Source organism: Oncorhynchus kisutch, linkage group LG4 (assembly GCF_002021735.2).
Source record: "Oncorhynchus kisutch isolate 150728-3 linkage group LG4, Okis_V2, whole genome shotgun sequence".
In the NCBI taxonomy this organism is placed as follows: domain Eukaryota; kingdom Metazoa; phylum Chordata; class Actinopteri; order Salmoniformes; family Salmonidae; genus Oncorhynchus; species Oncorhynchus kisutch.
This window is the reverse complement of record NC_034177.2, coordinates 82772132-82795969: the sequence shown is the minus strand read 5'-3', so window position 1 is coordinate 82795969 and position 23838 is coordinate 82772132. Positions and strand designations below refer to the sequence as shown.

Below are 23838 nucleotides of genomic sequence, written 5' to 3'. Positions count from 1 at the left end.
TAATCGTCATATGATTCAGATTAATTTAGAAGACATGTAATATTGGTTTGTAGTTTACCTGCTCGTTGCTCTCAGGCATCTTCACCTGCTCCAGCTTCTTGCGCTCCCGTTGACGCTGAGAGAAACATAGAAACAGCATCACGCATCAGGAATACAGATGACTATGTTGTTCACTATGGCTCAGGAGGAGTAGGTGTGTGTGTGCGCGTGTTGCTCACCTTCCTCTTGGCTCTGCGTCGCTCCACTCTGCGTTTGGCCTTCTCCTCCTCACTCAGACTGTCCTCCCCACTGATGTCCTGTTCCTTAAAGACATTATCTGGTACTACTGTATACTTTCTAGCCAGTAGTTCTGAAAGTAGTGCTCACGAACCGTAAGGGGTCCTCGAAAATTGCATACTACGTCACATTTGTGCAGATATGTGTACCACATCATTGCTCTCCCTCTACTGTGTGTGTGCAACACTTGTTGGCTGTCACTCAAATGCTGAGGGACTGAAGCTCATTGGCTTAGAAGTCAAATTGCTAGGAGGCTGGTAGCCGTGGGGGAAAATGTAGGGGAAAATGGTGCAGCACAGCTCCCAGAAAAAGCGTTGCTTTGAAACTAGAGATTTCGTGGCTAATTGAGGTAAGACAGTAATTCCGCTCATAGATTATGCATGTATGAACTACACATTGGCACATCCAGCACAAAGCGGGAGGTTAAAGTCATCGCCTAAGTTCCAGAGCATGCCATTTAACTTTAAGACCACAATGCTCCGAACACTGTCAAACATACATTGTCCTTCAGTGTAACATGTCCTTACCTCTGATTGATAGTGTCACATTATTTTCAGGAAAATCATTCGTATGGAGATTCCTGCAAAAAATATGATTTGAAGATGATTACCTTACCTGAGACAGTGTGACGTCATCGGTGGGGTCAGGGGTCACTGCTCCACACTCCATCTCCTCCTGGCCCTGGGCACTGGGGGCTTCTGGGCAAAAAACAAAAACATACGAGGGTACAAAACATTAGGAACAACTTAATATTGAGTTGAACCCCCATTTACCCTCAGAACAGCCTCAATTAATCAGGGCATGGACTACAAAGAGTTGAAAGCATTCTACAGGGATGCTGGCACATGTTGACTCCAATGCTTCCTTTCCTCAGTTGTTTCAAGTTGGCTGGATATCCTTTGGGTGGTGGACCATTGTTGATACACACGGGAAACTGTTCAGCGTGAAAAACTCAGCAGCGTTGCAGTTCTTGACACACTCAAACCTGTGCGCCTAGCACCTGCTACCATACACCATTCAAATGCACATCAATATTTTGTCTTGCCCATTCACCCTCTGAATGGAACACATAGATAATCCATGTCTCAATTGTCTCAAGGCTTAAAAGTCCTTCTTTAACCTGTCTCCTCCCCTTTATCTACACTGATTGAAGTGGATTTAACAAGTGACAAAGGATCATAGCTTTCACCTGGATTCAGGTGGTCAGTCTATGTCACAGAAAGAGTAGGTGTTCCTAATGTGTACATCAGGGTTCTATTCATACGTTGCATGCTCAAAGAGGTAAGCCAATCAATGTCTGTAATAGAGAATTGGTTGAAACCTAGCTAACATTAACAGAACTGTGCGGTCCGATACAGGCTTGAACCAGGTCACGGCTGCGCTGACATCGGATTCAAGTCAGTCTGTCACGCACATACGTCTAACGACTGAACATTCCTTCTGCAAAAGGAGAACTGAGAATATATATTTTTTTAAATATTGTTTATGGTCAAAGCCTTAAAACAGGGGTGTCAATTTCATTCCATGGAGGGCCTAGTGTCTGCTGGTTTTAGTTTTTTATCCTGTCAATTAAGACCGAGAGAATTAGATGAGGGAAGTTCCTTACTAACCAGTGACCATAATTATCAATCAAGTCCAAGGGAGGAGCGCCTCTGTGGAATGAGTTTGACATGTGTCTTACACTGACAGGATTCCATCTTCTGTGTTTTACATTTCGAGCTTTGAATTCTGATGGACCAAAACGAGAAGTGAAACAGCTGTCAAGAGGTGTACATGTGACTTCTCTAGAAATACAGTGCATTCAGAAAGTATTCAGACCTTGACTTTTTCCACAGCCTTATTCTAAAAATGATTAAATTGTTTTTTTCCCCATCAATCTACACACAATACTCCATCATTTGGCAAATGTATAAAAAATACTAAACTGAAATACACATAAATATTCAGACCTTTTACTCAGTACTTTGTTGAAGGACCTTTGGAAGCGATTACAGCCTCAAGTCTTCTTGGGTATGCCGCTACAAGCTTGACACTCCTGTATTTGGGGAATTTCTAACATTCTTCTCTGCATATCCCTTTCAAGCTCTGTCAAGTTGGATGGGGAGCGTCGCAGCACAGCTATTTTCAGGTATCTCCTGAAAATAGGATATTCGATCGGGTTCAATTCCGGGGTCTTGCTCGGCCACTCAAGGACATTCAGAAACTTGTCCCGAAGCCACTCATGCGTCGTCTCTGCTGTGTGCTTAGGGTCATTGTCCTGTTTGACGGTGAACATTCGCCCCCAGTCTGAGGTCCTGAGCGCACTAGAGCAGGATTTCACCCAGGAACTCTCTGTACTTTGCTCTGTTCATCCTGACACCCAGTCCCTGCCGCTGAAAAAAAGCCAGGTTCACTCCAGACGTGACGCTTGGCATTCAGGATAAATAATTCAATCTTTCATCAGACCAGAGAATCTTGTTTCTCATAGTCAGAGTCCTTTAGGTGCCTTTTGGCATAATCCAAGCGGGCTGTCATGTGCCTTTAACTGAGGAGCGGCTTCTGTCTGGTCACTCTACCATTATGGCCTAATTGGTGGTGCTGCAGAGATGGTTGTCCTTCTCGAAGGTTCTCCCAAGTACACTGAAGCTCTATCAGAGTGACCATCGGGTTCTTGGTCACCTCCCTGACCAAGGCCCTTTTCCCCCCGATTGCTCAGCTCCAAGGAGAGCTGGCCGCACGGTGGTTCCAAACTCCTTCCATTTGATAGTGATGGAGGCTACTGTGTTCTTGGGGACCTTCAATGCTGCAGAAATGTTTGGGTACCCTTCCCCAGATCTGTGCCTTAACACAAACCTGTCTCTGAGCTCTACGGACAATTCCTTCAACCTAATGGCTTAGTTTTTGCTCTGACATGCACTGTCAAATGAGGGGGCTTAGGTGTGTGCCTTTCCAAATCATGCCCAATCAATTGAATTTACCACAGGTGGACTCAGGTGGAATCAAGTTGTAGAAACATCAAGGATGATCAATGGAAACAGGATGCACCTGAGCTCAATATTGAGTCTCAAGGCAAAGGGTCTGAATACTTATGCAAATAAATGTGCAAACTTTTTTTTAAACTGTTTTCGCTTTGTCATGTTTTTTTTCTTCTTCTTTCATGTATGTTAGAATAAAGCTGTAATGTAACAAAATGTCTGAATACTTTCCAAATGCACTGTATGCTTGGCTGTGACACCAATCTGTGCCTTTCCACAACTTTGTCCCTGAGTTTTTTTATTTTTAAGATCCTTGGTGCTCATGATTGAGTGTTTGCTTTGCAAGTCACTACTAGCAGACAGAACCTACAGGAACTGCTGAATGAATCCTGAAATCATATGAATCAGTACAATTTAACACAGGTTGAGGCCAATAAACTTGGTGTGTGATTCTGAATGTGATTGGTTAGCCCTGAGCTAATTTAGGATTGCTATTACAAGGTGGGTGGAAGCTAACAGTAAGCAACCAAGCTATTCCATTTATTGATTTTCAAAAGAATACATAAAAAAATGTCACTTGTGCAGTAGAATGTGTAGATCAAAGGGTGTTAAGTACACTGCTCAAAAAAATAAAGGGAACACTAAAATAACACATCCTAGATCTGAATGAATGAAATATTCTTATTCTTTTTAAATACTTTTTTCTTTACATAGTTGAATGTGCTGACAACAAAAATGATCAATGGAAATCAAATGTATCAACCCATGGAGGTCTGGATTTGGAGTCACACTCAAAATTAAACTGGAAAACCACACTACAGGCTGATCCAACTTTGATATAATGTCCTTAAAACAAGTCAAAATGAGGCTCAGTAGTGTGTGTGGCCTCCACGTGCCTGTATGACCTCCCTACAACGTCTGGGCATGCTCCTGATGAAGTGGCGTTGGTGGAAGGAGCGAGACATGATGTCCCAGATGTGCTCAATTGGATTCAGCTCTGGGGAACGGGCAGGCCAATCCATAGCATCAATGTCTTCCTCTTGCAGGAACTGCTGACACACACCAGCCACGAGGTCTAGCATTGTCTTGCATTAGGAGGAACCCAGGGCCAACCGCACCAGCATATGGTCTCACAAGGGGTCTGAGGATCTCATCTCGGTACCTAATGGCAGTCAGGCTACCTCTGGCGAGCACATGGAGGGCTGTGCGGCCCCCCAAAGAAATGCCACCCCACACCGTGACTGACCCACCGCCAAACCGGTCATGCTGGAGGATGTTGCAGGCAGCATAACGTTCTCCACGGCGTCTCCAGACTCTGTCACGTGCTCAGTGTGAACCTGCTTTCATCTGTGAAGAGCACAGGGCACCAGTGGCGAATTTGCCAATCTTGGTGTTCTCTGGCAAATACCAAACGTCCTGCACGGTGTTGGGCTGTAAGCACAACCCCCGCCTATGGACGTCGGGCCCTCAGAGTCTGTTTCTGACCGTTTGAGCAGACACATGCACATTTGTGGCCTGCTGGAGGTCATTTTGCAGGGCTCTGGCAGTGCTCCTCCTGCTCCTCCTTGCACAAAGGCGGCGGTAGCGGTCCTGCTGCTGGGTTGTTGCCCTCCTACGGCCTCCTCCACGTCTCCTGATGTACTGGCCTGTCTCCTGGTAGCGCCTCCATGCTCTGGACACTACGCTGACAGACACAGCAAACCTTCTTGCCACAGATCGCATTGAAGTGCTATCCTGGATGAGCTGCACTACCTGAGCCACTTGTGTGGGTTGTAGACTCCATCTCATGCTACCACTAGAGTGAAAGCACCGCCAGCATTCAAAAGTGACCAAAACATCAGCCAGGAAGCATAGGAACTGAGATGTGGTCTGTGATCACCCCCTGCAGAACCACTCCTTTATTGGGGGTGTCTTGCTAATTGCCTATATTTTCTACCTGTTGTCTTTTCAATTTGCACAACAGCATGTGAAATTTATTGTCAATCAGTGTTGCTTCCTAAGTGGACAGTTTGATTTCACAGAAGTGTGATTGACTTGGAGTTACATTGTGTTGTTTAAGTGTTCCCTTTATTTTATGGAGCAGTATATTTTGTATTTTAATTCCAGGCTATAAGGCAACAAAAGGTGAACATTTTGAAAGGGAGTGTAGACTTTCTATAGGAACTGTCTTTTTAGCTTTGGATAATTATTTTCTGCCTTGTGTAAGTTTTACATACATTGGCTTGTGCCTTGAAATTCCGTTACCAAAATTCCACTCATCTTTAAGATATGTTCTAATTTGTCTCCCTCATGAGGGACAATAATGAAAGTTAACAGAAGTAACAAGTAAAGGTAGACCTATCAATTAGTTAGTGTTTTTACTGATATACATTTTCGTTATAAATTATTAAGTCAAATAAAATGTATTTGTCACATGCTTCATAAACAACAGGTGCTGTGAAATAGTTATGGGTCCTTCATCAACAATGCAGAGTTATGATAGTGATTAAAAAAGTTACTTTTAAAAGCACCAAAATCAGTAACGGATTTCTGCAATTGAATTGGCTACAATGGGAAATCATAGAAGTCAAACCACAGTTGGGTTCACAGGTTTGGACAGCACAGTAGAGTAGAGTATTAGTTTAGTACAGTACACAGTAGGGCACACAAGTTGAGAACACTATAATGTACTGTACTATACTTTACTGTGCTGAAGTGTACTGTACTGTGCTCAACTGTACTGATCTCTACCGTGCTGTACTTTGATGTTCAAACTTGTGAAACATTGACATCTATGATTGTTTCAGATTTGGTCCGGAACAACAAAATGTGGTCTTGTTTGAGAGCAGAGCTCATTAAAATAATAGCCAGTGTGTAGAATAATACCCAGATATGCAAAGGAAGATATTTCATATGTATACTTTAGTGTACCTATTTAGTATACTTCACCATGAAGAGAATGACATTCATATCCATAATTATGCATTTCTATGTTGTACAGATCAGGGACCCATGATGAAATTTCATTTCCGGGTGTAAATCCACTTCACTTACTCAATAAACCAAATAGATTTTTTCAATGTCAAGGTGTGGTGTCATAGATGACACCCCATTGTTTTGGCTGACATCGTGGCCAAAACAGAGTTTTTTTTAATTTTATTGAGGGATTTTACAGAAATTCTGTTACCAAAATTTGCATCTGCACAGTTCTTCCAGTAAGTGTGTTTCTGTAAAAATGTCAATGTACATTGTTAAAAGGAGTCATTGTGCATAGAGTTGTATGGTTTGTTAAACTTTTAAATCAATGGTTTTTGTTTGGTATACATTCTAAGTGAAAAATCTGTCCTTCACTGGGCAACAATAACCATGGTTATGCACTGGGCAACAACAGACAGTTGACACAAAACAGAGTTCAGTGGTTAAACAGTAAGTTCTGTGGTTAAGGAGTGAAACTGATTGTTGTGGAATCATGTGTCATTAGTCTAGTCTAGACATTACATCTGTCTGGTCTAGTGACATTTGCCTAATTTGTCTGAGAGGAGACAATAGGGAAACTAAAATAACAGAAGGAAATGAGCTCCGATGGGATGGGTTGACATGGAATCTAGAGGTCGACCGATTAATCGGAATGGCCGATTAATTAGGGCCGGTTTCAAGTTTTATAACAATCGGTAATCGGCATTTTTGGACGCCGATTATATTGCAATCCACAAGGAGACTGCGTGGCAGTGCAGACAGCAAGGAGCCATGGTAAATTGCTAGCTGGCATTAAACTTGTATTTTAATAAACAATCAATCTTAACATAATCACTAGTTAACTACACATGGTTGATGATATTACTAGTTTAACTAGCTTGTCCTGCGTTGCAAATAATCAATGCGGTGCCTGAAATTGTGTCACTTCTCTTGCGTTCAGTGTAAGCAGAGTCAGGGTATATGCAGCAGTTTGTCTTGGCTTGTTGCGAACTGTGTGAAGACGATTTCTTCTTAATTAACAAAGACCATAATTAATTTGCCAGAATTTGACGTAATTACGACAACATTGAAGGTTATGCAATGTAACAGCACTATTTACATGGTTCCATTTTTAATTGAAAGATATATATTTTTTTTTTACCTTGATTTAACTAGGCAAGTCAGTTAAGAACAAATTCTTATTTTCAATGATGGCCTAGGAACAGTGGGTTAACTGCCCGTTCAGGGGCAGAACGACAGATTTGTACCTTGTCAGCTCTGGGATTTGAACTTGCAACCTTCCGGTTACTAGTCCAAAGCTCTAACCATTAGGCTACCCTGTTTTGTTTTCAAAATGAGTTTCCGGTTTTGACCATATTAAATGACCTATCTGTGTGATTCTTTTTTTGATAATTAAGTCTATGATTTGATATTTCATAGAGCAGTCTAAGCGGTGGTAGGCAGCAGCAGGCTCGTAAGCATTCATTCAAACCACACTTTCCTCCGTTTACCAGCAGCTTTTTGCAATGCTTGAAGCACAGCGCTGTTTAGGACTTCAAGCCTATCAACTCCCGAGATTAGGCTGCCAATACTATAGTGCCTATAAGAACATCCAATAGTCAAAGTATATGAAATACAAATGGTATAGAGAGAAATAGTCCTATAACTACAACCTAAAACTTCTAAACTGGGGATATTGAAGACTCATGTTAAAAGGAACCACCAGTTTTCATATGTTCTCATGTTCTGAGCAAGGAACTTAAGCGTTAGCTTTTTTACATGGCACATATTGCACTTTTCTTTCTTTTCCCAACACTTTGTTTTTGCATTATTTAAACCAAATTGAACATGTTTCATGATTTATTTGAGACTACATTTATTTTAATTTAATTTTTTTATTTGCAAATTATGGTGGAAAATAAGTATTTGGCCACCTACAAACAAGCAAGAATTCTGGCTCTCACAGACCTGTAACTACTTCTTTAAGAGGCTCCTCTGTCCTCCACCCGTTACCTGTATTAATGACACCTGTTTGAACTTGTTATCAGTATAAAAGACACCTGTCCACAACCTCAAACAGTCACACTCCAAACTCCACTATGGCCAAGACCAGAGAGCTGTCAAAGGACACCAGAAACAAAATTGTAGACCTGCACCAGGCTGGGAAGACTGAATCTGCAATAGGTAAGCAGCTTGGTTTGAAGAAATCAACTGTGGGAGCAATTATTAGGAAATGGAAGACATACAAGACCACTGATAATCTCCCTCGATCTGGGGCTCCACGCAAGATCTCACCCCGTGGGGTCAAAATGATCACAAGAACGGTGAGCAAAAATCCCAGAACCACACGGGGGGACCTAGTGAATGACCTGCAGAGAGCTGGGACCAAAGTAACAAAGCCTACCATCAGTAACACACTACGCCACCAGGGACTCAAATCCTGCAGTGCCAGACGTGTCCCCCTGCTTAAGCCAGTACATGTCCAGGCCCGTCTGACGTTTTCTAGAGAGCATTTGGATGATCCAGAAGAAGATTGGGAGAATATCATATGGTCAGATGAAACCAAAATATAACTTTTTGGTAAAAACTCAACTCGTCGTGTTTGGAGGACAAAGAATGCGGAGTTGCATCCAAAGAACACCATACCTACTGTGAAGCATGGGGGTGGAAACATCATGCTTTGGGGCTGTTTTTCTGCAAAGGGACCAGGACGACTGATCCGTGTAAAGGAAAGAATGTATGGGGCCATGTATCGTGAGATTTTGAGTGAAAACCTCCTTCCATCAGCAAGGGCATTGAAGATGAAATGTGGCTGGGTCTTTCAGCATGACAATGATCCCAAACACACCACCCGGGCAACGAAGGAGTGGCTTCGTAAGAAGCATTTCAAGGTCCTGGAGTGGCCTAGCCAGTCTCCAGATCTCAACCCCATAGAAAATCTTTGGAGGGAGTTGAAAGTACGTGTTGCCCAGCAACAGAGGAGATCTGCTTGGAGAAATGGGCCAAAATACCAGCAACAGTGTGTGAAAACCTTGTGAAGACTTACAGAAAACGTTTGACCTCTGTCATTGCCAACAAAGGGTATTTAACAAAGTATTGAGATAAACTTTTGTTATTGACCAAATACTTATTTTCCACCATAATTTGCAAATAAATTCATTAAAAATCCTACAATGTGATTTTCTGGATTTTTTTCCCTCATTTTATCTGTCATAGTTGAAGAGTAGCTATAATGAAAATGACAGGCCTCTGTCATCTTTTTAAGTGGGAGAACTTGCACAATTGGTGGCTGACTAAATACTTTTTTGCCCCACTGTGTGTGTGTGTGTTATATATATATATATATACACACACAAATAAATAAATAAATAAATAATATATACATAAAAAATAAAAAAACGTTTTCTAGATCTGTGTCTAAGGGCAGCCTCTATGTGAAACATGTGTAAGCACAGGTGTGGGAGTTCTGTAGAAACAAATCAATAAATACAAGCCATTTTTACATCAGCAGATGTCACAAAGTGCTTATACAGAAACCCAGCCTAAAACCCCAACAGAGTTTGTGTGAGCCTAGTAAATGGTGGGAAAGGGTGAATGTGAGTTTAATGATGATGCAGATCATGAGATCTCTGAGTGTAAACACAGAGACGAGAAGAAGGCGGGTGGGGACGGTTGGTATCCATATATAGAACATCTGCTAAGATCAAACCAACACACATGAAAATCGTATGTATTGGTCTCTGTACTAGAGGCCAAAATTAGTGCTGGTATTTCATTGAGGAAATCTGTTAGAATGTATTCCCACGCATAAGAGATATTTGACTATATACAAATGTCAGCAAGTTTGAAATTATTATGTTTTAGTCAAATGCTATATTTGTTTGTGCTTCTTGCCGTAATTTGCATTTTACAAATGATTTGTAATTACTGTATGTTCCGGCCCCCTGACCATCTAGCGATCTGAATCTAGTTGATGATCCCTGCTCTGGGCTACGGCCTTATCAAAACACAGCCATCTTTTCTAAATGACTTCAAATGGCTGAACAGGGACAAAGTCATCCAACAATATGTTCTGGGAGGGCAGGGAAGGTCTGGGGAGCTGGCTGACCTGTGATGTCACAGCCTCATGACTAGGGCCCGCAGAGTCCCTTCCCTGAGCCGAGTTCAAACTTCTTAGGGGAGAAGGGAAGACATTTAAAGGGATAGTTATATGATAAATATATATATTTATGGTCTTCTAACCTCAAAAGGAGCTCAGTGAAAAGTAGTCAAAGGTATATATCTTTTCTTTCTTTTTCTTCTTCAGAAAGCTGTTCCTGTAATCTAAATGGCCATGATGTCAGTGGGGTACAAGTCCATTGATGAATATAATACTAGAGTGGCTGACGTCATAAGTTCCCCTCACATGACAGTATGCTGATTTCCTATTGGGCTGCTAGGGGTCAAGTCAGGGCCACTGTGTCAGTTCATTCACCCTGGAAGACACCAGGACAAATATACAGGTAATGGGATACAGATACAGATACAGTGGGCATGTTCAATAGGGCACAATGTAGCAAAATGTTTCCAAAATGGAAAGTGAACAGGGGGATGTTTAGATAAAACACTGGATTGACATATATACATAGACCTGTACACTGTTGAAATGTCCATCTCCTCAGTGTGGAAGATCTGTGGCATTTCTTGCAGTAGTTCCCACGCGCACACATACAAACACCAACGGTGACTAACTATCCATCTGTGACTCACCACCAGACCATATAGGGATGGAGTAAATCTCAGCATCTGGTCCCATCCAGAAACCCTGAGATCTGAGAGGACAGGATAGACATAGACTAAACACTAGGAAATATGGTAAAAACTCCACCCAGTCCTAATTTTATGTCAGTGTCCGGCCTGCTACTTAAATGGCAGGATACGCATGTTCTTACTGCACCGTCTGAGTACCCATTACCTGCTAAATCATACCGTTCCTTCAATCCCCATCATAAAGGAATGTTCTCTGTCCAACAAATTATCCAGATCTGATGCCAATAGCAACAAAAGATCCAGTGTTTACCTCTTGTAGGAAATTAGTAGTGCTGAAAGTGGATTTTGCTGACACAAGAATGTAAAATATACAGTATATCATCCCAAACTATGGGAGGCTAGCTACACCATCTAGCTAAATACGGTACTCAGCCTCCCTCGTCATCGCTATTCACTCACTACCCAAATCAGAGCTCTCCGACTCTGCCCTGTCCTGGAGAGCTATGCCTACTGTGTTCAGGCTTTCGTTCCAGCCTAGCACTAATAACCCCAGCACTCATTTTGGACCCATCATACTCTATAATTGTACCTGCTAGACATTTGCATGACTGAAATCATCTAACATCTCAGATCACAGGTGTGTGACAAAGCGCAAAATTCTACTATGAGAGATTGTTGGGTCGTTCCGCCACAAAAAAGCACCAGAAAGAGGATTGACTGCCACCATCTCAAGATTGTTCGGGAATCATGTCTGTAGTTAGAAAAAGATTAGATTAGCATTCCTACAACATTTTGTTGAAATATAATTTGATCTCTGAGAAATTAAGCTAATTGATTTCTCCCAAATTGGCCATTTTAAATTATTGGATTCATATAAAATAAATAGGGTACATAACATCCAATTTGGACCAAAAATAAATCAAATCTAACAATGAGCAAGACATGAGGATTCCAAAGAAAAATGGTGAAAAGCCACCCACGGAACCCCACCCCAACAACCAGTATATATTATCAGTTCTCTATGTTTGACAAGTAGGATTGAGCTGCAGCTTAGAGTCTTATTTCTTTATCCTATGTAAATTGTAAAGTCTTGTCTCTGTCTTTTCCGTTTTGCGTCGGACCTCAGAAAAACTAGCTGTTGCCATTGACGTCGGCTAATGGGGATCCTAATAAAATAAACTATGTACTGTACCTGCGTAATAACCACGTCATCAAGTTACAAAGAAAAAAATACAAATACCAAAAAAGAGGAACAGGGCTGCAAGCTACACTTTCTGCAACTGGAATCAGGCCTAGACAAAGAGATCAGAAACCAGGGGATTCAAAGAGTTACTTTGTAATCACAGCTTTTATATTGAACCTTTATTGAACTAGGCAAGTCAGTTAAGAACAAATTCTTATTTACAATGACGGCCTACCCCAGCCAAACCCTAACCCAGACGACACTGGGCCAATTGTGCGCCGCCCTATGGGACTCCCAATCATGGCCAGTTGTGATACAGCCTGGAACCGAACCAGGGTCTGTTGTGACGCCTCCAGCACTGAGATGCTGTGCCTTAGAGCACTGTGCCACTCGGACTACCCAACAAGTTGTTGCGAATTTAGAGCGAGAGTAAAGTTAGTGATCAAAAAGAAAAGAGGGACAGCATGTCAGTATTTAGCACAAATGAGAAGGGGAAAAGTATTTTGTCTCTGTCAGTGGAGGCTGCTGAGGGGAGGACGGCTCATAATAATGGCTAGAACGGAGCGAATGAAATGGCATGAAACGCATGGAAACCATGTGTTTGATACCATTCCACCTGGTCCACTCCAGCCATAACTGGGGAAGAGGGGCTCCTGGTAAAGGTGCCACCAACCTCCTGTGCTCTCTGTGTATCAAGTTATGTAATTAATCTCTGATATCTACAAGAGAAAGAAAAATTGTCAACAAAAAATGTTGAGGGAAACTTTGTAGAAAGTTTAAACATTTCGAAAATGTTATGTGGTTCCCGCAATTTGGTTGGTTGGTTGGGGCAGTTGTGGGTTTGATTCCCACATGGGCCACAAACGGAATACCGTAAAACTTAAAATAATAGCCCAGATGTAATAGCCCACACAACCTTTTGCATAGTTCAATTGTTTATTTCAAGCATTTTAATCCATTTATTTATTTTCTGCACTAATGCATTACCATTTACACACTGTAACTAGGTTTCCATCCAATGGGTGACAGATTGTCCTTGACACCCAAAAGTACTTGTTACATTTTGAATGCTTAGCAAGACAGGAAAATAGTCAAATTCATCCATACTGCCTCTGATCTGGCAGACTCACTTGTAAATGATGTGTGAATGTTGGAGCATGCCCCTGGCTATCCCTAATAAAAATGTGGCTGGTTTGCTAAATATAAAGAATTTTTAATTATTTATACTTTTACTTTTGATACTTAAGTATATTTTAAACCAAATCATTTTACTCAAGTAGAATTTTACTGGGTGACTGACTTTTACTTGAGTCATTTTCTGTTAAGGTATCTTTACTTTTACTCAAGTATGACAGTTGGGTACTTTTTCTACCACTGCCCATGTGTAAATGTAACTGGGAGGAAGTGTAGTTTGTTGGCTGGAGGCACATAGTCATAAGGATCTGTGCAAACCTGCTACAGTAATGGCGTTTTCACACATAGTTTGACTATTTGTTACATTGTATTCTTTCCATTTGGTCCGGTTGGAACTAAAATTCCTAAATAAAACTGTGTCCAAGCAAGTCATTTGTTTATCGTCCAAAAATTCTCACCTTTTGGTCCTAGACTTGGCCCCAGTAATGTACTGGGCGTACAGCCCAGTACATCACTGGGGCCAAGCTTCCTGACATCCAGGACCTATATACTAGGCAGCGTCAGAGGAAGGCCCAAAAATGTGTCAACGACTCCAGTCATTCAAGTCACAGACTGTTCTCTCTGCTACTGCATGGTAAGCAATACAGGAGCACCAAGTCTAGGACCAAAAGCATCCTTATCAGCTTCTACCCCCATGCCATAAAACTGATCAATAGACAACAGGCTCCTGAACAGCTTCTACCCCCAAGACTGCTGAAAAACTGATCAAATGGCCACCCGGACTATTAACATTGACCCCCCCCCCCCCCCCCTTTGTTTTTACACTGCTGCTACTGGCTGTTTATTATCTATGCAGTCACTTTACAAATTACCTTGACTAACCTGTACCCCCACACATTGTCTCGGTACCCCCTGTATAAAGCCTCGTTATTGTTATGTACATTTCTTGTGTTACTTTTTATTATTATTATTATTTATTTAATTTTTTTAAACGTTCGATTATTTAGTAAATATTTTCTTGACTCTATTTCTTGAACTGCATTGTTTAAGGGTTTGTAAGTAAGCATTTCATGGTAAGGTCGGCGTATGTGACAAATAAAATTGGATTTGATTTGAAAAGGTGCCAACAAGAAACAGTGTGTATTTCCTAGGGCAAAAAATGATGACAGATCACCAGATAAGGAGACGGTGATGAGACACCAGTCCGTTTTAGAGTAATGGAGGAACATAACCACTAGGGCTGGGACAATACCAGTATCAGGATACTCTTTAGTATCGTGACAAGGAAATAAAACACAAGGTGGTTTAAACTTCTTTAGGAAAACAGCCCTAATGTTGCAAACAAACATCATTATGCTATCATCCAGAGTCACATTTATATATTTTCCAAGCTATTAGCACACAATCTTTTACATAGAGTAGGTTTTTAAAGGACCAAAGAGTTCTCTGCTTCATGTTTTCATTTTGTTATCATAACACTGTTTAGAATATCTACATAAGTTCAGCTATTGCATTTTTGTCATATTCCACTGTAGGTTACTCAGTATGAGAAGAGTGGCATCTCACATCTGTCTGTAGTTATTGAACTCTGCCTGCTGGACCCATGAGACAAACGCTGTCATATCCAGGATGGAGTGTCATACACTCCACCCCTCCTGCCCCCTGACTGCACCTGTCCATAACCTGTAATACATTACACTGAGGGAAGGGATGTATCACTCACTGGTGACCTGAAGACAGAACCTCACCCAGAGAGGTGTGCATGTCAGTATGTTAGATAGTCAAATAATCCTTAGATTTGGGCAAATAGACCATAGAAATGTCATTCTAGTTCTGGTTAGAGAGCTGAAGTTATGCTCTAAACACAACTGATTTGATTTGTTAGGTAAAGTGTAGGCATACAGTCTATATAAGCACAACAATATGATATTTACAGCAGAAAATGTTTCGTCTTTGTAACACAAACACATCCTTAGATTTTTTTGTTGATGCGTCTACACTCAAGTTGGGTGATGTTCAATGTCCACATGTAGCCTGCACCAGTAGGGAGATTAGTTCTAGGATTTGTTTCCCGGGAAAGATCCAACAGTGGACATAAGGAGAGACAAAACTTGCCAGTTATAGAATATTGTGTTGGTGAGCTGACTGAAGACCATGGGCATTCAACTGGCAGTAGTTTATATTGTTTCCACGATAACATGTATTTATTTACATGATGTTATGAAATGTTGAAACTAAGTTGCAAGCTACTTTTGTAGCAAGTGTGTCTTATTTAACACATTACAGAAACTAATTCTTGCCATAACTGATTTGACAGAGAAATATAGCTGCAGCTGGCTACCATTTCACCAAGCTATGCTAGCTAGCTGCTGTCAGGTTGGCTAAATACAAGGTCTTTAGCCTACATGTTGAACCTAATTAGCTGACAATCTTGAGATGGTGAGTCAGTCAGGAGGGGAGAAGTCCTCAAATTCAAAACTGAATTCTCTCCATAGACGGGTTGGTTGTTTAGCAACAACCGAAGTGTGTGCACTATGGGACAAAACAGACAGGGTTGGCTTAGATTGTTGACAACATGTAAACTAGATTTAGTCTCCAAATGTTTATTGAATGCATAAATACATTTGCACAATGAGCACTTTGTCTCTCAAATACATTGTTAGAGTTTAAAATGTAACCATATTACAGTTGACATGAAATCAGTCAGACACACCAAAGGAACAGCCACATTAAACCACAGCCCAAAGACAACTCGTTTGTCTTCAGTCATGGCCATGAGCATTTTTTTGCGAGCATTGATTAAAATAATTTGGTTATGGAAATTCAGGTGTTTCAGACGTTTGAGGCTGCTGTACAAACCCGAAAACAAAAGATGCAACATTGAAACTTAAGAACGGAAAGCATAGCAATGCATAGTGACTATGCATAGATGTTGTTATCATCTATGCATAGTCGCTTTCATAACTCTACCTACATGTACATATTAGAGGTCGACCGATTAATCGGAATGGCCAATAATCTGTATTTTTGGACACCGATCATGGCCGATTACATTGCACTCCACGAGGAGTGGCAGGCTGTGACTACCTGTTATGCGAGTGCAGCAAGGAGCCAAGGTAAGGTGGCAGGCTGTGACTACCTGTTATGCGAGTGCAGCAAGGAGCCAAGGTAAGGTGCTAGCTAGCATTAAACTTATCTTATAAAAAACAATCAATCTTAACATAATCCCTAGTTAACTACACATGGTTGAGGATATTACTAGTTTATCTAGCTTGTCCTGCAGTGCCTGTTAATTCATCACAGCCTACTTCGCCAAACGGATGATTTAACAAGCGGATTTACGAAAAAAGCACTACCGTTGCACCAATGTACCTAACCATAAACATCAACGCCTTTCTTAAAATCAATACACAAGTAGATATTTTTAAACCTGCATATTTAGTTAATATTGCCTGCTAACATAATTTTATTTTAACTAGGGAAATTGAGTCACTGCTCTTACGTTCTGTGCAACAGAGTCAGGGTATATGCAGCAGTTTGGGCCGCCTGGCTCGTTGCGAACTGTGTGAAGACTATTTCTTCCTAACAAAGACAGCCAACTTCGCCAAACCGGGGATGATTTAACAAAAGCGCATTTGCGAAAATAGCACAATCATTGCACGACTGTACCTAACCATAAACATCCGGAGACTATCATTTAGATAGACTTTCTTAAAATCAATACACAGAAGTATATTTTTTAAAACCTGCATATTTAGTTAAAAGAAATTAATGTTAGTAGGAAATATTAAACTAGGGAAATTGTGTCACTTCTCTTGCGTTCATTGCACGCAGAGTCAGGGTATATGAAACAGTTTGGGCCACCTGGCTCATTGCAAACTAATTTTCCAGAATTTTACATAATTATGACATAACATTGAAGGATGTGTAATGTAACAGCAATATTTAGACTTAGGGTTGCCACCTGTTAGATAAAATACGGAACGGTTCTGTATTTCACTGAAAGAATAAACGTTTTGTTTTCTAAATGATAGTTTCCGGATTTGACCATATTAATGACCAAAGGCTCGTATTTCTATGTGTTATTATATTATAATTAAGTCTATGATTTGATAGAGCAGTCTGACTGAGTGGTGGTAGGCTGTTTAGGACTTCAAGCTTATCAACTCCCGAGATTAGGCTGGCAATACTAAAGTACCTATAAGAACATCCAATAGTCAAAGGTATATGAAATACAAATGGTATAGAGAGAAATAGTACTATAATAACTACAACCTAAAACGTCTAGCTTTCATATGTTCTCATGTTCTGAGCAAGGAACTTAAACGTTAGCTTTTTTACATGGCACATATTGCACTTTTACTTTCTTCTCCAACACTTTGTTTTTGCATTATTTAAACCAAATTGAACATGTTTCATTATTTATTTGAGACTAAATAGATTTTATTGATGCATTATATTCAGTTAAAATAAAAAGTGTTCATTGTTCATTCAGTATTGTTGTAATTGTCATTATTACAAATATATACATGTAAAAATCGGCCGATTAATCGGTATCGTTTTTTGGGGGGTCCTCCAATGATCGGTATCTGCGGTGAAAAATCAGTCGACCTCTAGTACATATTACCTCAACTAACTGGTGCCCCTGCACATTGACTCTGTACCAGTACCCCCCTGAATATAGTCTCGCCATTGTTATTTTACTGCTGTTCTTTAATAACTTGTTACTTTATTTATTATTCTACATATTTTTGTTTACTTCATTGTTGGTTAGGGGCTTCGTAAGTAAGCATTTCACTGTAAGGCCTTTTTCGGCGCATGTGACTATTACAATTTGATTTGATAAAGAACAGTTCTACCGCTTCTTAGACTTGCTTTCAATGAGAATGACATGTCTATAACACTCTATGTGAATTTTGTCTGGTTGCTACACATTGCAGCTTTAATGCATTCGGTTCTGGAGAGCAAGGCTATGCCATGTTATCGATTGAGCAATTCTTATCAGTTGTGCTTCATTAAAGTGTTTTTGGACGAGGCGATGAGAGGAAGTGTTACTCTAATAGCCAAGCCGTCATAGGTATGCATTCAGATTCCTTCATTCAGTAAGATATGCAAATGTGCAAAATCCCTGTGCTGTTCTCAGTATAGACCGACATACTTTAATGAAATATAGTTGACACGTTACATCTATTTTTGTGGGCCATTAAACAATCCACATCATGAACACTCAGAAGTAAATTCGTGTAGCAATCGTTACATTTTATAATGTATCAATGTAGCGTCGAAAAAGCTATCGGGAGAGTGGCAAGCGTAGCCACTTGTTTGAATGTATTTTAACTTCTAATCATAAACAAGCAACAAAAGCGCCGAAGTATGTTATTGCAGATTCGTTATTCTATCAGTGTAACTCCAAACACTCCCTTGAAATGTTTTGTAATCCTAGTTCAAAGGCCAAATCAACTTTTTTTTTGCCGACTAACTGTTAACGAGTTGAGAGGAAAGTTCGAAAAGAGTTGTAAAAAAAGGGGAGATTTCTTACCGCTCCCAAGCCCCAACAGCCTGTAAATATCCCATGTGAACCGCATGACACCGACCATTCAGCATTATCGACTCAAATACCCGTTAACAAAACCACACACATTGTTACAAAGTAAAAAACGCTTATAACATGGGGACCTTAGCTGTCTCAGATCTGCGGGAATTTGGGAGGTTTGGTCAGGGCTTCCTGGGCGTCATGAGTCGGCATATTTGGTTCGTTGGAGGTACCACCCAATGCCCACGTCTTAAAGAGGCAGTTCACGACTCAATCCAAAGTTTAATTCGTTTTCACATATAAATAGAATCTAGAAGTGTATGTATGTTCCCTTCAATCTGTGCTGTAATGTTTTGCGTTAACTCTACTGACATTACAACAAATAGGCCTACATTCCATTCCATGAGCTACATCAGTTAGCATAATTTGAATGAACATTCTACATGACAATTCAGCATCAATTGATATAACATCCCAAATTTCCATGGAAATGATTTCGCTTTCAATAGATTCTATAGAAAATAAAAGTGTGGTGGCCACTATTTAGTGTAAAGATACACTCAACCCCTGATAGTTACATCCTAATTTACATGGACCAGTGGGATTCCCAAACCTCACCTAATGTTTTGACAGGAGCCTTTCAGTTTAAGATGTTTTAATTTGGACCAAAATATTATATTGACATCTTCACAGAAAAACTGACAGACAGACTGTCATTTCAGCTGCATTTTTACCATTTAGACATTTGGTTCAAAGTTCATAAAACATATTTTTTACAACATTTGTAAACAATAGAGGTGGAGTTTTATTCACATTAGAAAGGATTGTTCAAAGTATATTCATTCACAAAACACATTTTATTTATTTAACTAGGCAAGTCAGTTAAGAACAAACTATTATTTACAATGACAGCCTACACCAGCCAAACCCAGACAACACTGGGCCAATAGTGCGCTGCCATATGGGAATCCCAATCACAGCCGGTTGTGATACAGCCTGGATTTGAACCAGGGTGTCTGTAGTGACACCTCTAGCACTGAAATGCAGTGCTTTAGACCACATGTTTAAATGTCAATGTTTAATATTTGCAGCAGATGAATCGTGTGTGTGTGTTACAGCTGGGACGATAAATCAAAAATGATCGACACCGACCATACTGATCACTTATCACAGACATTTTGCTGATGTCGTTCATTACGATAAGTAGCCTGTGCTAGCGAAATGTGAAGTTTGAAATAAAAAGTTAGCTAATATGGGTGATTGTTACTGGGGACAATTGATGGCTACAACCATCAAACTAGTAGTAGTAGTTTAAAGGATGATAAAAAACAAAACTGTGGTGCACATTAATGTTATAAACGTATCATTCTATTTATCATTATCACATCAATTCAGACAAAATATTGCAATATGAATTTCTGTCCATACCACACAGCTTTAGCATGTGTGTGTGTGTGTGTGTGTGTGTGTGTGCGTGCGTGCGTGCATATGCGTGTGTCACTCAGAGAGTGCAGTCTTTTCTACCATTATAATTAGGCTGAGAGCTTTTGAGTTTGAGCTTTTGTTCAGTCATTTTTGTTCTATTCCAGAATTCAACTCCTCATAGTGTTCTATTCCAGATTTCAACTCCTTATAGTGTTCTATTCCAGATTTCAACTCCTTATAGTGTTCTATTCCAGAATTCAACTCCTTATAATGTTCTATTCCAGAATACGACTCCTTATAGTGTTCTATTCCAGAATTCAACACCATCGTCACACCCTGATCTGTTTCACCTGTCTTTGTGCTTGTCTCCACCCCCATTCAGGTGTCGCCCATCTTCCCCATTATCCCCAGTGTATTTATACCTATGTTCTCTGTTTGTTGCCAGATTGTTTTGTTCGTCAAGCCTACCAGCGGTTTTCCCCTTGCTCCTGTCTGTTTCTAGTTCCTGTTTTCTAGTTTTCCCAGTTTTGACCATTCTGCCTGCCCTGAGCCTGCCTGCCATTCTGTACCTTGTCACATCACACTGGATTATTGACCTCTGCCTGCCCCTGACCTGTTGTTTTGCCTGACCTGTTGTTTTGTGACAAAGCAAGCAATCTTTGTACCATCTAAAGCGCTGTGAAATATATTTTCAATAACCAAAAATATTATATTTTCAGCTGTTTGTGTACAAAACCGAAAGTAAAAGACACAAAAACAAAAACAAAACTTAAGTACGGGAAGCATAGAAATAGCACACATAGAACATATCTACCACTCCTTAGGCTTTCTTTCAATGAGAATGACAGATCTATAACTTACATTTCTATGTGAATGTAGATGGGTTGCCCAAAAAGGTACATATTGTAGCTTTAAAGAATTGTCTCTTACAATGTCCAAAGCTCCAAAAGTGATATTACTGTACACGTCCAACAATATGGTGCCAAGTGTAGAACACACACACACACACACACACACACACACACACACACACACACACACACACACACACACACACACACACACACACACTAGAATGACTTGGAGCTGGCACTGGATAAAACGCCAATAAACCATTTACGACCAATTACAAACCTGGATGGTAGCCGCTGCCACCCAGGTAAAGTCCTTTGGTGGACGGTAGTCTGAAAGGGAGGGCAAAGGTCGAGCGAGGTAGAGCTGATCCAATGACATCGCTCCGTGGAAGATATTCTGTAAAGGATAAAAGAACATACTACATAAACCCAAGTCCAGATTTCACCCTTCTCCCTAAAGTGCCCTCTTGTTCAAACCCCCTCAATGATCAAAGCATTCTATTGGCGTGAGCATGTGCTAGGGAGAGTTCCCACCATATTTCTTACACCACTCCATCCTTTTGAAACTTTTAGCCATGCAAGTAGAATAGGGAGTTTCTGATTGTGTGGATAGGTTCTATGCCTAGGTACATGGTGAGTATATGAGTGCACACTTCAGGAGGAAGGATAAAAGATTGACATTTAGGGAACGGAGGAAACAATAAGGGTTTAGAGCATAACTTTGCTAACCACACTTCTCATTTAAGCATGACTAAGAATACAGGGGCTTTGTTTCACTCATCCTCATCTCTGAGGGATTCCCCTGACGGGGAACTGAGAGAGTGAAAAGAACAGAACTGAGTGAAAAAAGCAGAAATGGAATTGAGTCTCTGAATGAGTAGAGGAGATTGAAAAAGGGAACGTTAGTTCTGTTGATAACGTCTTGATTTATACAGTCAAGATAGTAATAGACTTGGACTTACAGTACAACTGCACTAGTCTAAGACTTAAGTCCTTAAACTCTTAGCATGGAAATCCCGTTAACTTCTTGGTGACAGGGGGGCAGTATTGAGTAGCTTGGATGAATAAGGTGCCCAGAGTAAACTGCCTGCTACTCTGTCCCAGATGCTAATATATGCATATTATTAGTAGTGTTGGATAGAAAACACTCTGAAGTTTCTAAAACTGTTTGAATGATGTCTTTTAGTATAACATAACTCATATGGTAGTTTGAAAACCTGAGACAAATCCAACCAGGAAGTGGGAAATCTGAGGTTTGTAGTTTCATTTAAGTGATTGCCTATCCAATATGCTGTGTCTATGGGGCCAGATTGCACTTCCCAAGGCTTCCAGCAGATGTCAACGGTCTTTAGAAAGTTGTTTGAGGCTTCTATTGTGGAAGGGTGTCGAATAAGAGCTGTTTCAACAAGTGGACTAGGCTGTGGCCAATCAGTTGTTTACTGCGCAGTCACGTGGGTGCGCAGTTCCTTCTTTTTCCTCTGTGAAGACGCTATTGTCCGGTTGGAATATTATTGAAGATTTTGACCTTTCGTCTGACCTTTCGTCTGGATTTTGCGCTCGCGCATTGTGCCTTTGGAATAGTGAACTAAACGCACAAACAAAATAGGGGTATTTGGACATAAATATGGACTTCATTGAACAAAACAAACATTTCTTGTGGAAGTGGGAGTCCTGGGAGTGCATTCCGATGAAGATCAGCAAAGGTAAGTGAAGATTTATAATGCTATTTATGACTTTTATTGACTCCACAATTTGGCGAGTAACTGTATGGCTTGCTTTTGTGGCTGAACGCTGTTCTCAGATGATTGAATATTGTACTTTTGCAGATTTCTGTTGTTTTGAATTTGGCGCCCTACAATTTCACTGGCTGTTGGCGAGGTGGGACGCTAGCGTCCCGAACGATCCCAGAGAGGTTAACGGGATCAAAATTGACAACATCTGGTGAAATCGGAGCACACCAAATTCAAAATGCAAAATCGTAATATTAAACATTCATGAAAATACATAGTTTAAAAGATTAACTTGTTGTTAATCCAGCCGCTTCCTCAGATTTCAAAAAGGCTTTACGGCGAAAGCATACCATGCGATTATCTGAGGACAGCCCCCCGCATACAAAAGCATTACAAACATTTTCCAAACAACCAGAGGTGTCACAAAAGTCAGAAAGAGCGATAAAGTGAATCACTTACCTTTTAAGCCATCCCAAGGGTCCTAGCTACACATCAAATGGTTGTTTTGTTCGATAAAGTCCTTCTTTATATCCCCAAAAAGTCTGTTTAGTTGGCGAGCTTGATTCAGTACTCTACCTGTTTCCCTCGTTCAAAATGCATACAAATGAATCCCAAAAGTTACCAATAAACTTTGTTCAACAAGTCAAACAACATTTCTTTAACAATCCTCAGGTACCCTAATATGTAAATAAACGATAAAATGTAAGATGGAGAATAGTATGTTCATTACCGGAGATAAATTATGAACTGTGCGCCCTCATCCACGCGCGACACAATACTACAGTCAAAATGAGAGCCACCTTGAAAAACTACAAATTCTAGCTCATTTTTCATAAAACAAGCTTGAAACTCTTTATAAAGACTGTTGAAATCTACTGGTAGCCATAGGAACTGCAATATGGGAGGAATTCCTTTGATTTTCTCATAAAAAGGATTTGGATGGGCAGACACCTCAAAAAAAATATTCTGGATGGATTCTCCTCGGGTTTTCGCCTGCCTTGTCAGTTCTGTTATACTCACAGAAATTATTTTAACAGTTTTAGAAACTTCAGAGTCTATCAAATAC

General features: G+C 40.4%; 1 protein-coding gene across 4 annotated transcripts in view; it reads right to left on the bottom strand.

Annotated features, from left to right (window-relative positions):
* LOC109879373 (hsp70-Hsp90 organizing protein-like) overlaps positions 1-18962 on the bottom strand; it is a 38157-nt gene extending 19195 nt beyond the window's left edge. Inside the window, exons 1-4 of one of the 4 annotated variants that reach the window (XM_020471549.2) lie at positions 18770-18962; positions 892-974; positions 219-302; positions 59-115 (exon numbers count right to left, since the gene is read on the bottom strand). In XM_020471549.2, the coding sequence (XP_020327138.1) occupies positions 59-115; positions 219-302; positions 892-974; positions 18770-18827 (282 nt within the window). In that variant the 5' untranslated portion in view covers positions 18828-18962. The remainder of the gene's footprint in view (positions 1-58; positions 116-218; positions 303-891; positions 975-18769) is intronic. The other 3 variants (XM_020471551.2, XM_020471550.2, XM_031823842.1) reach the window with 3 other exon arrangements.
* Positions 18963-23838: the final 4876 nt, after the last annotated feature.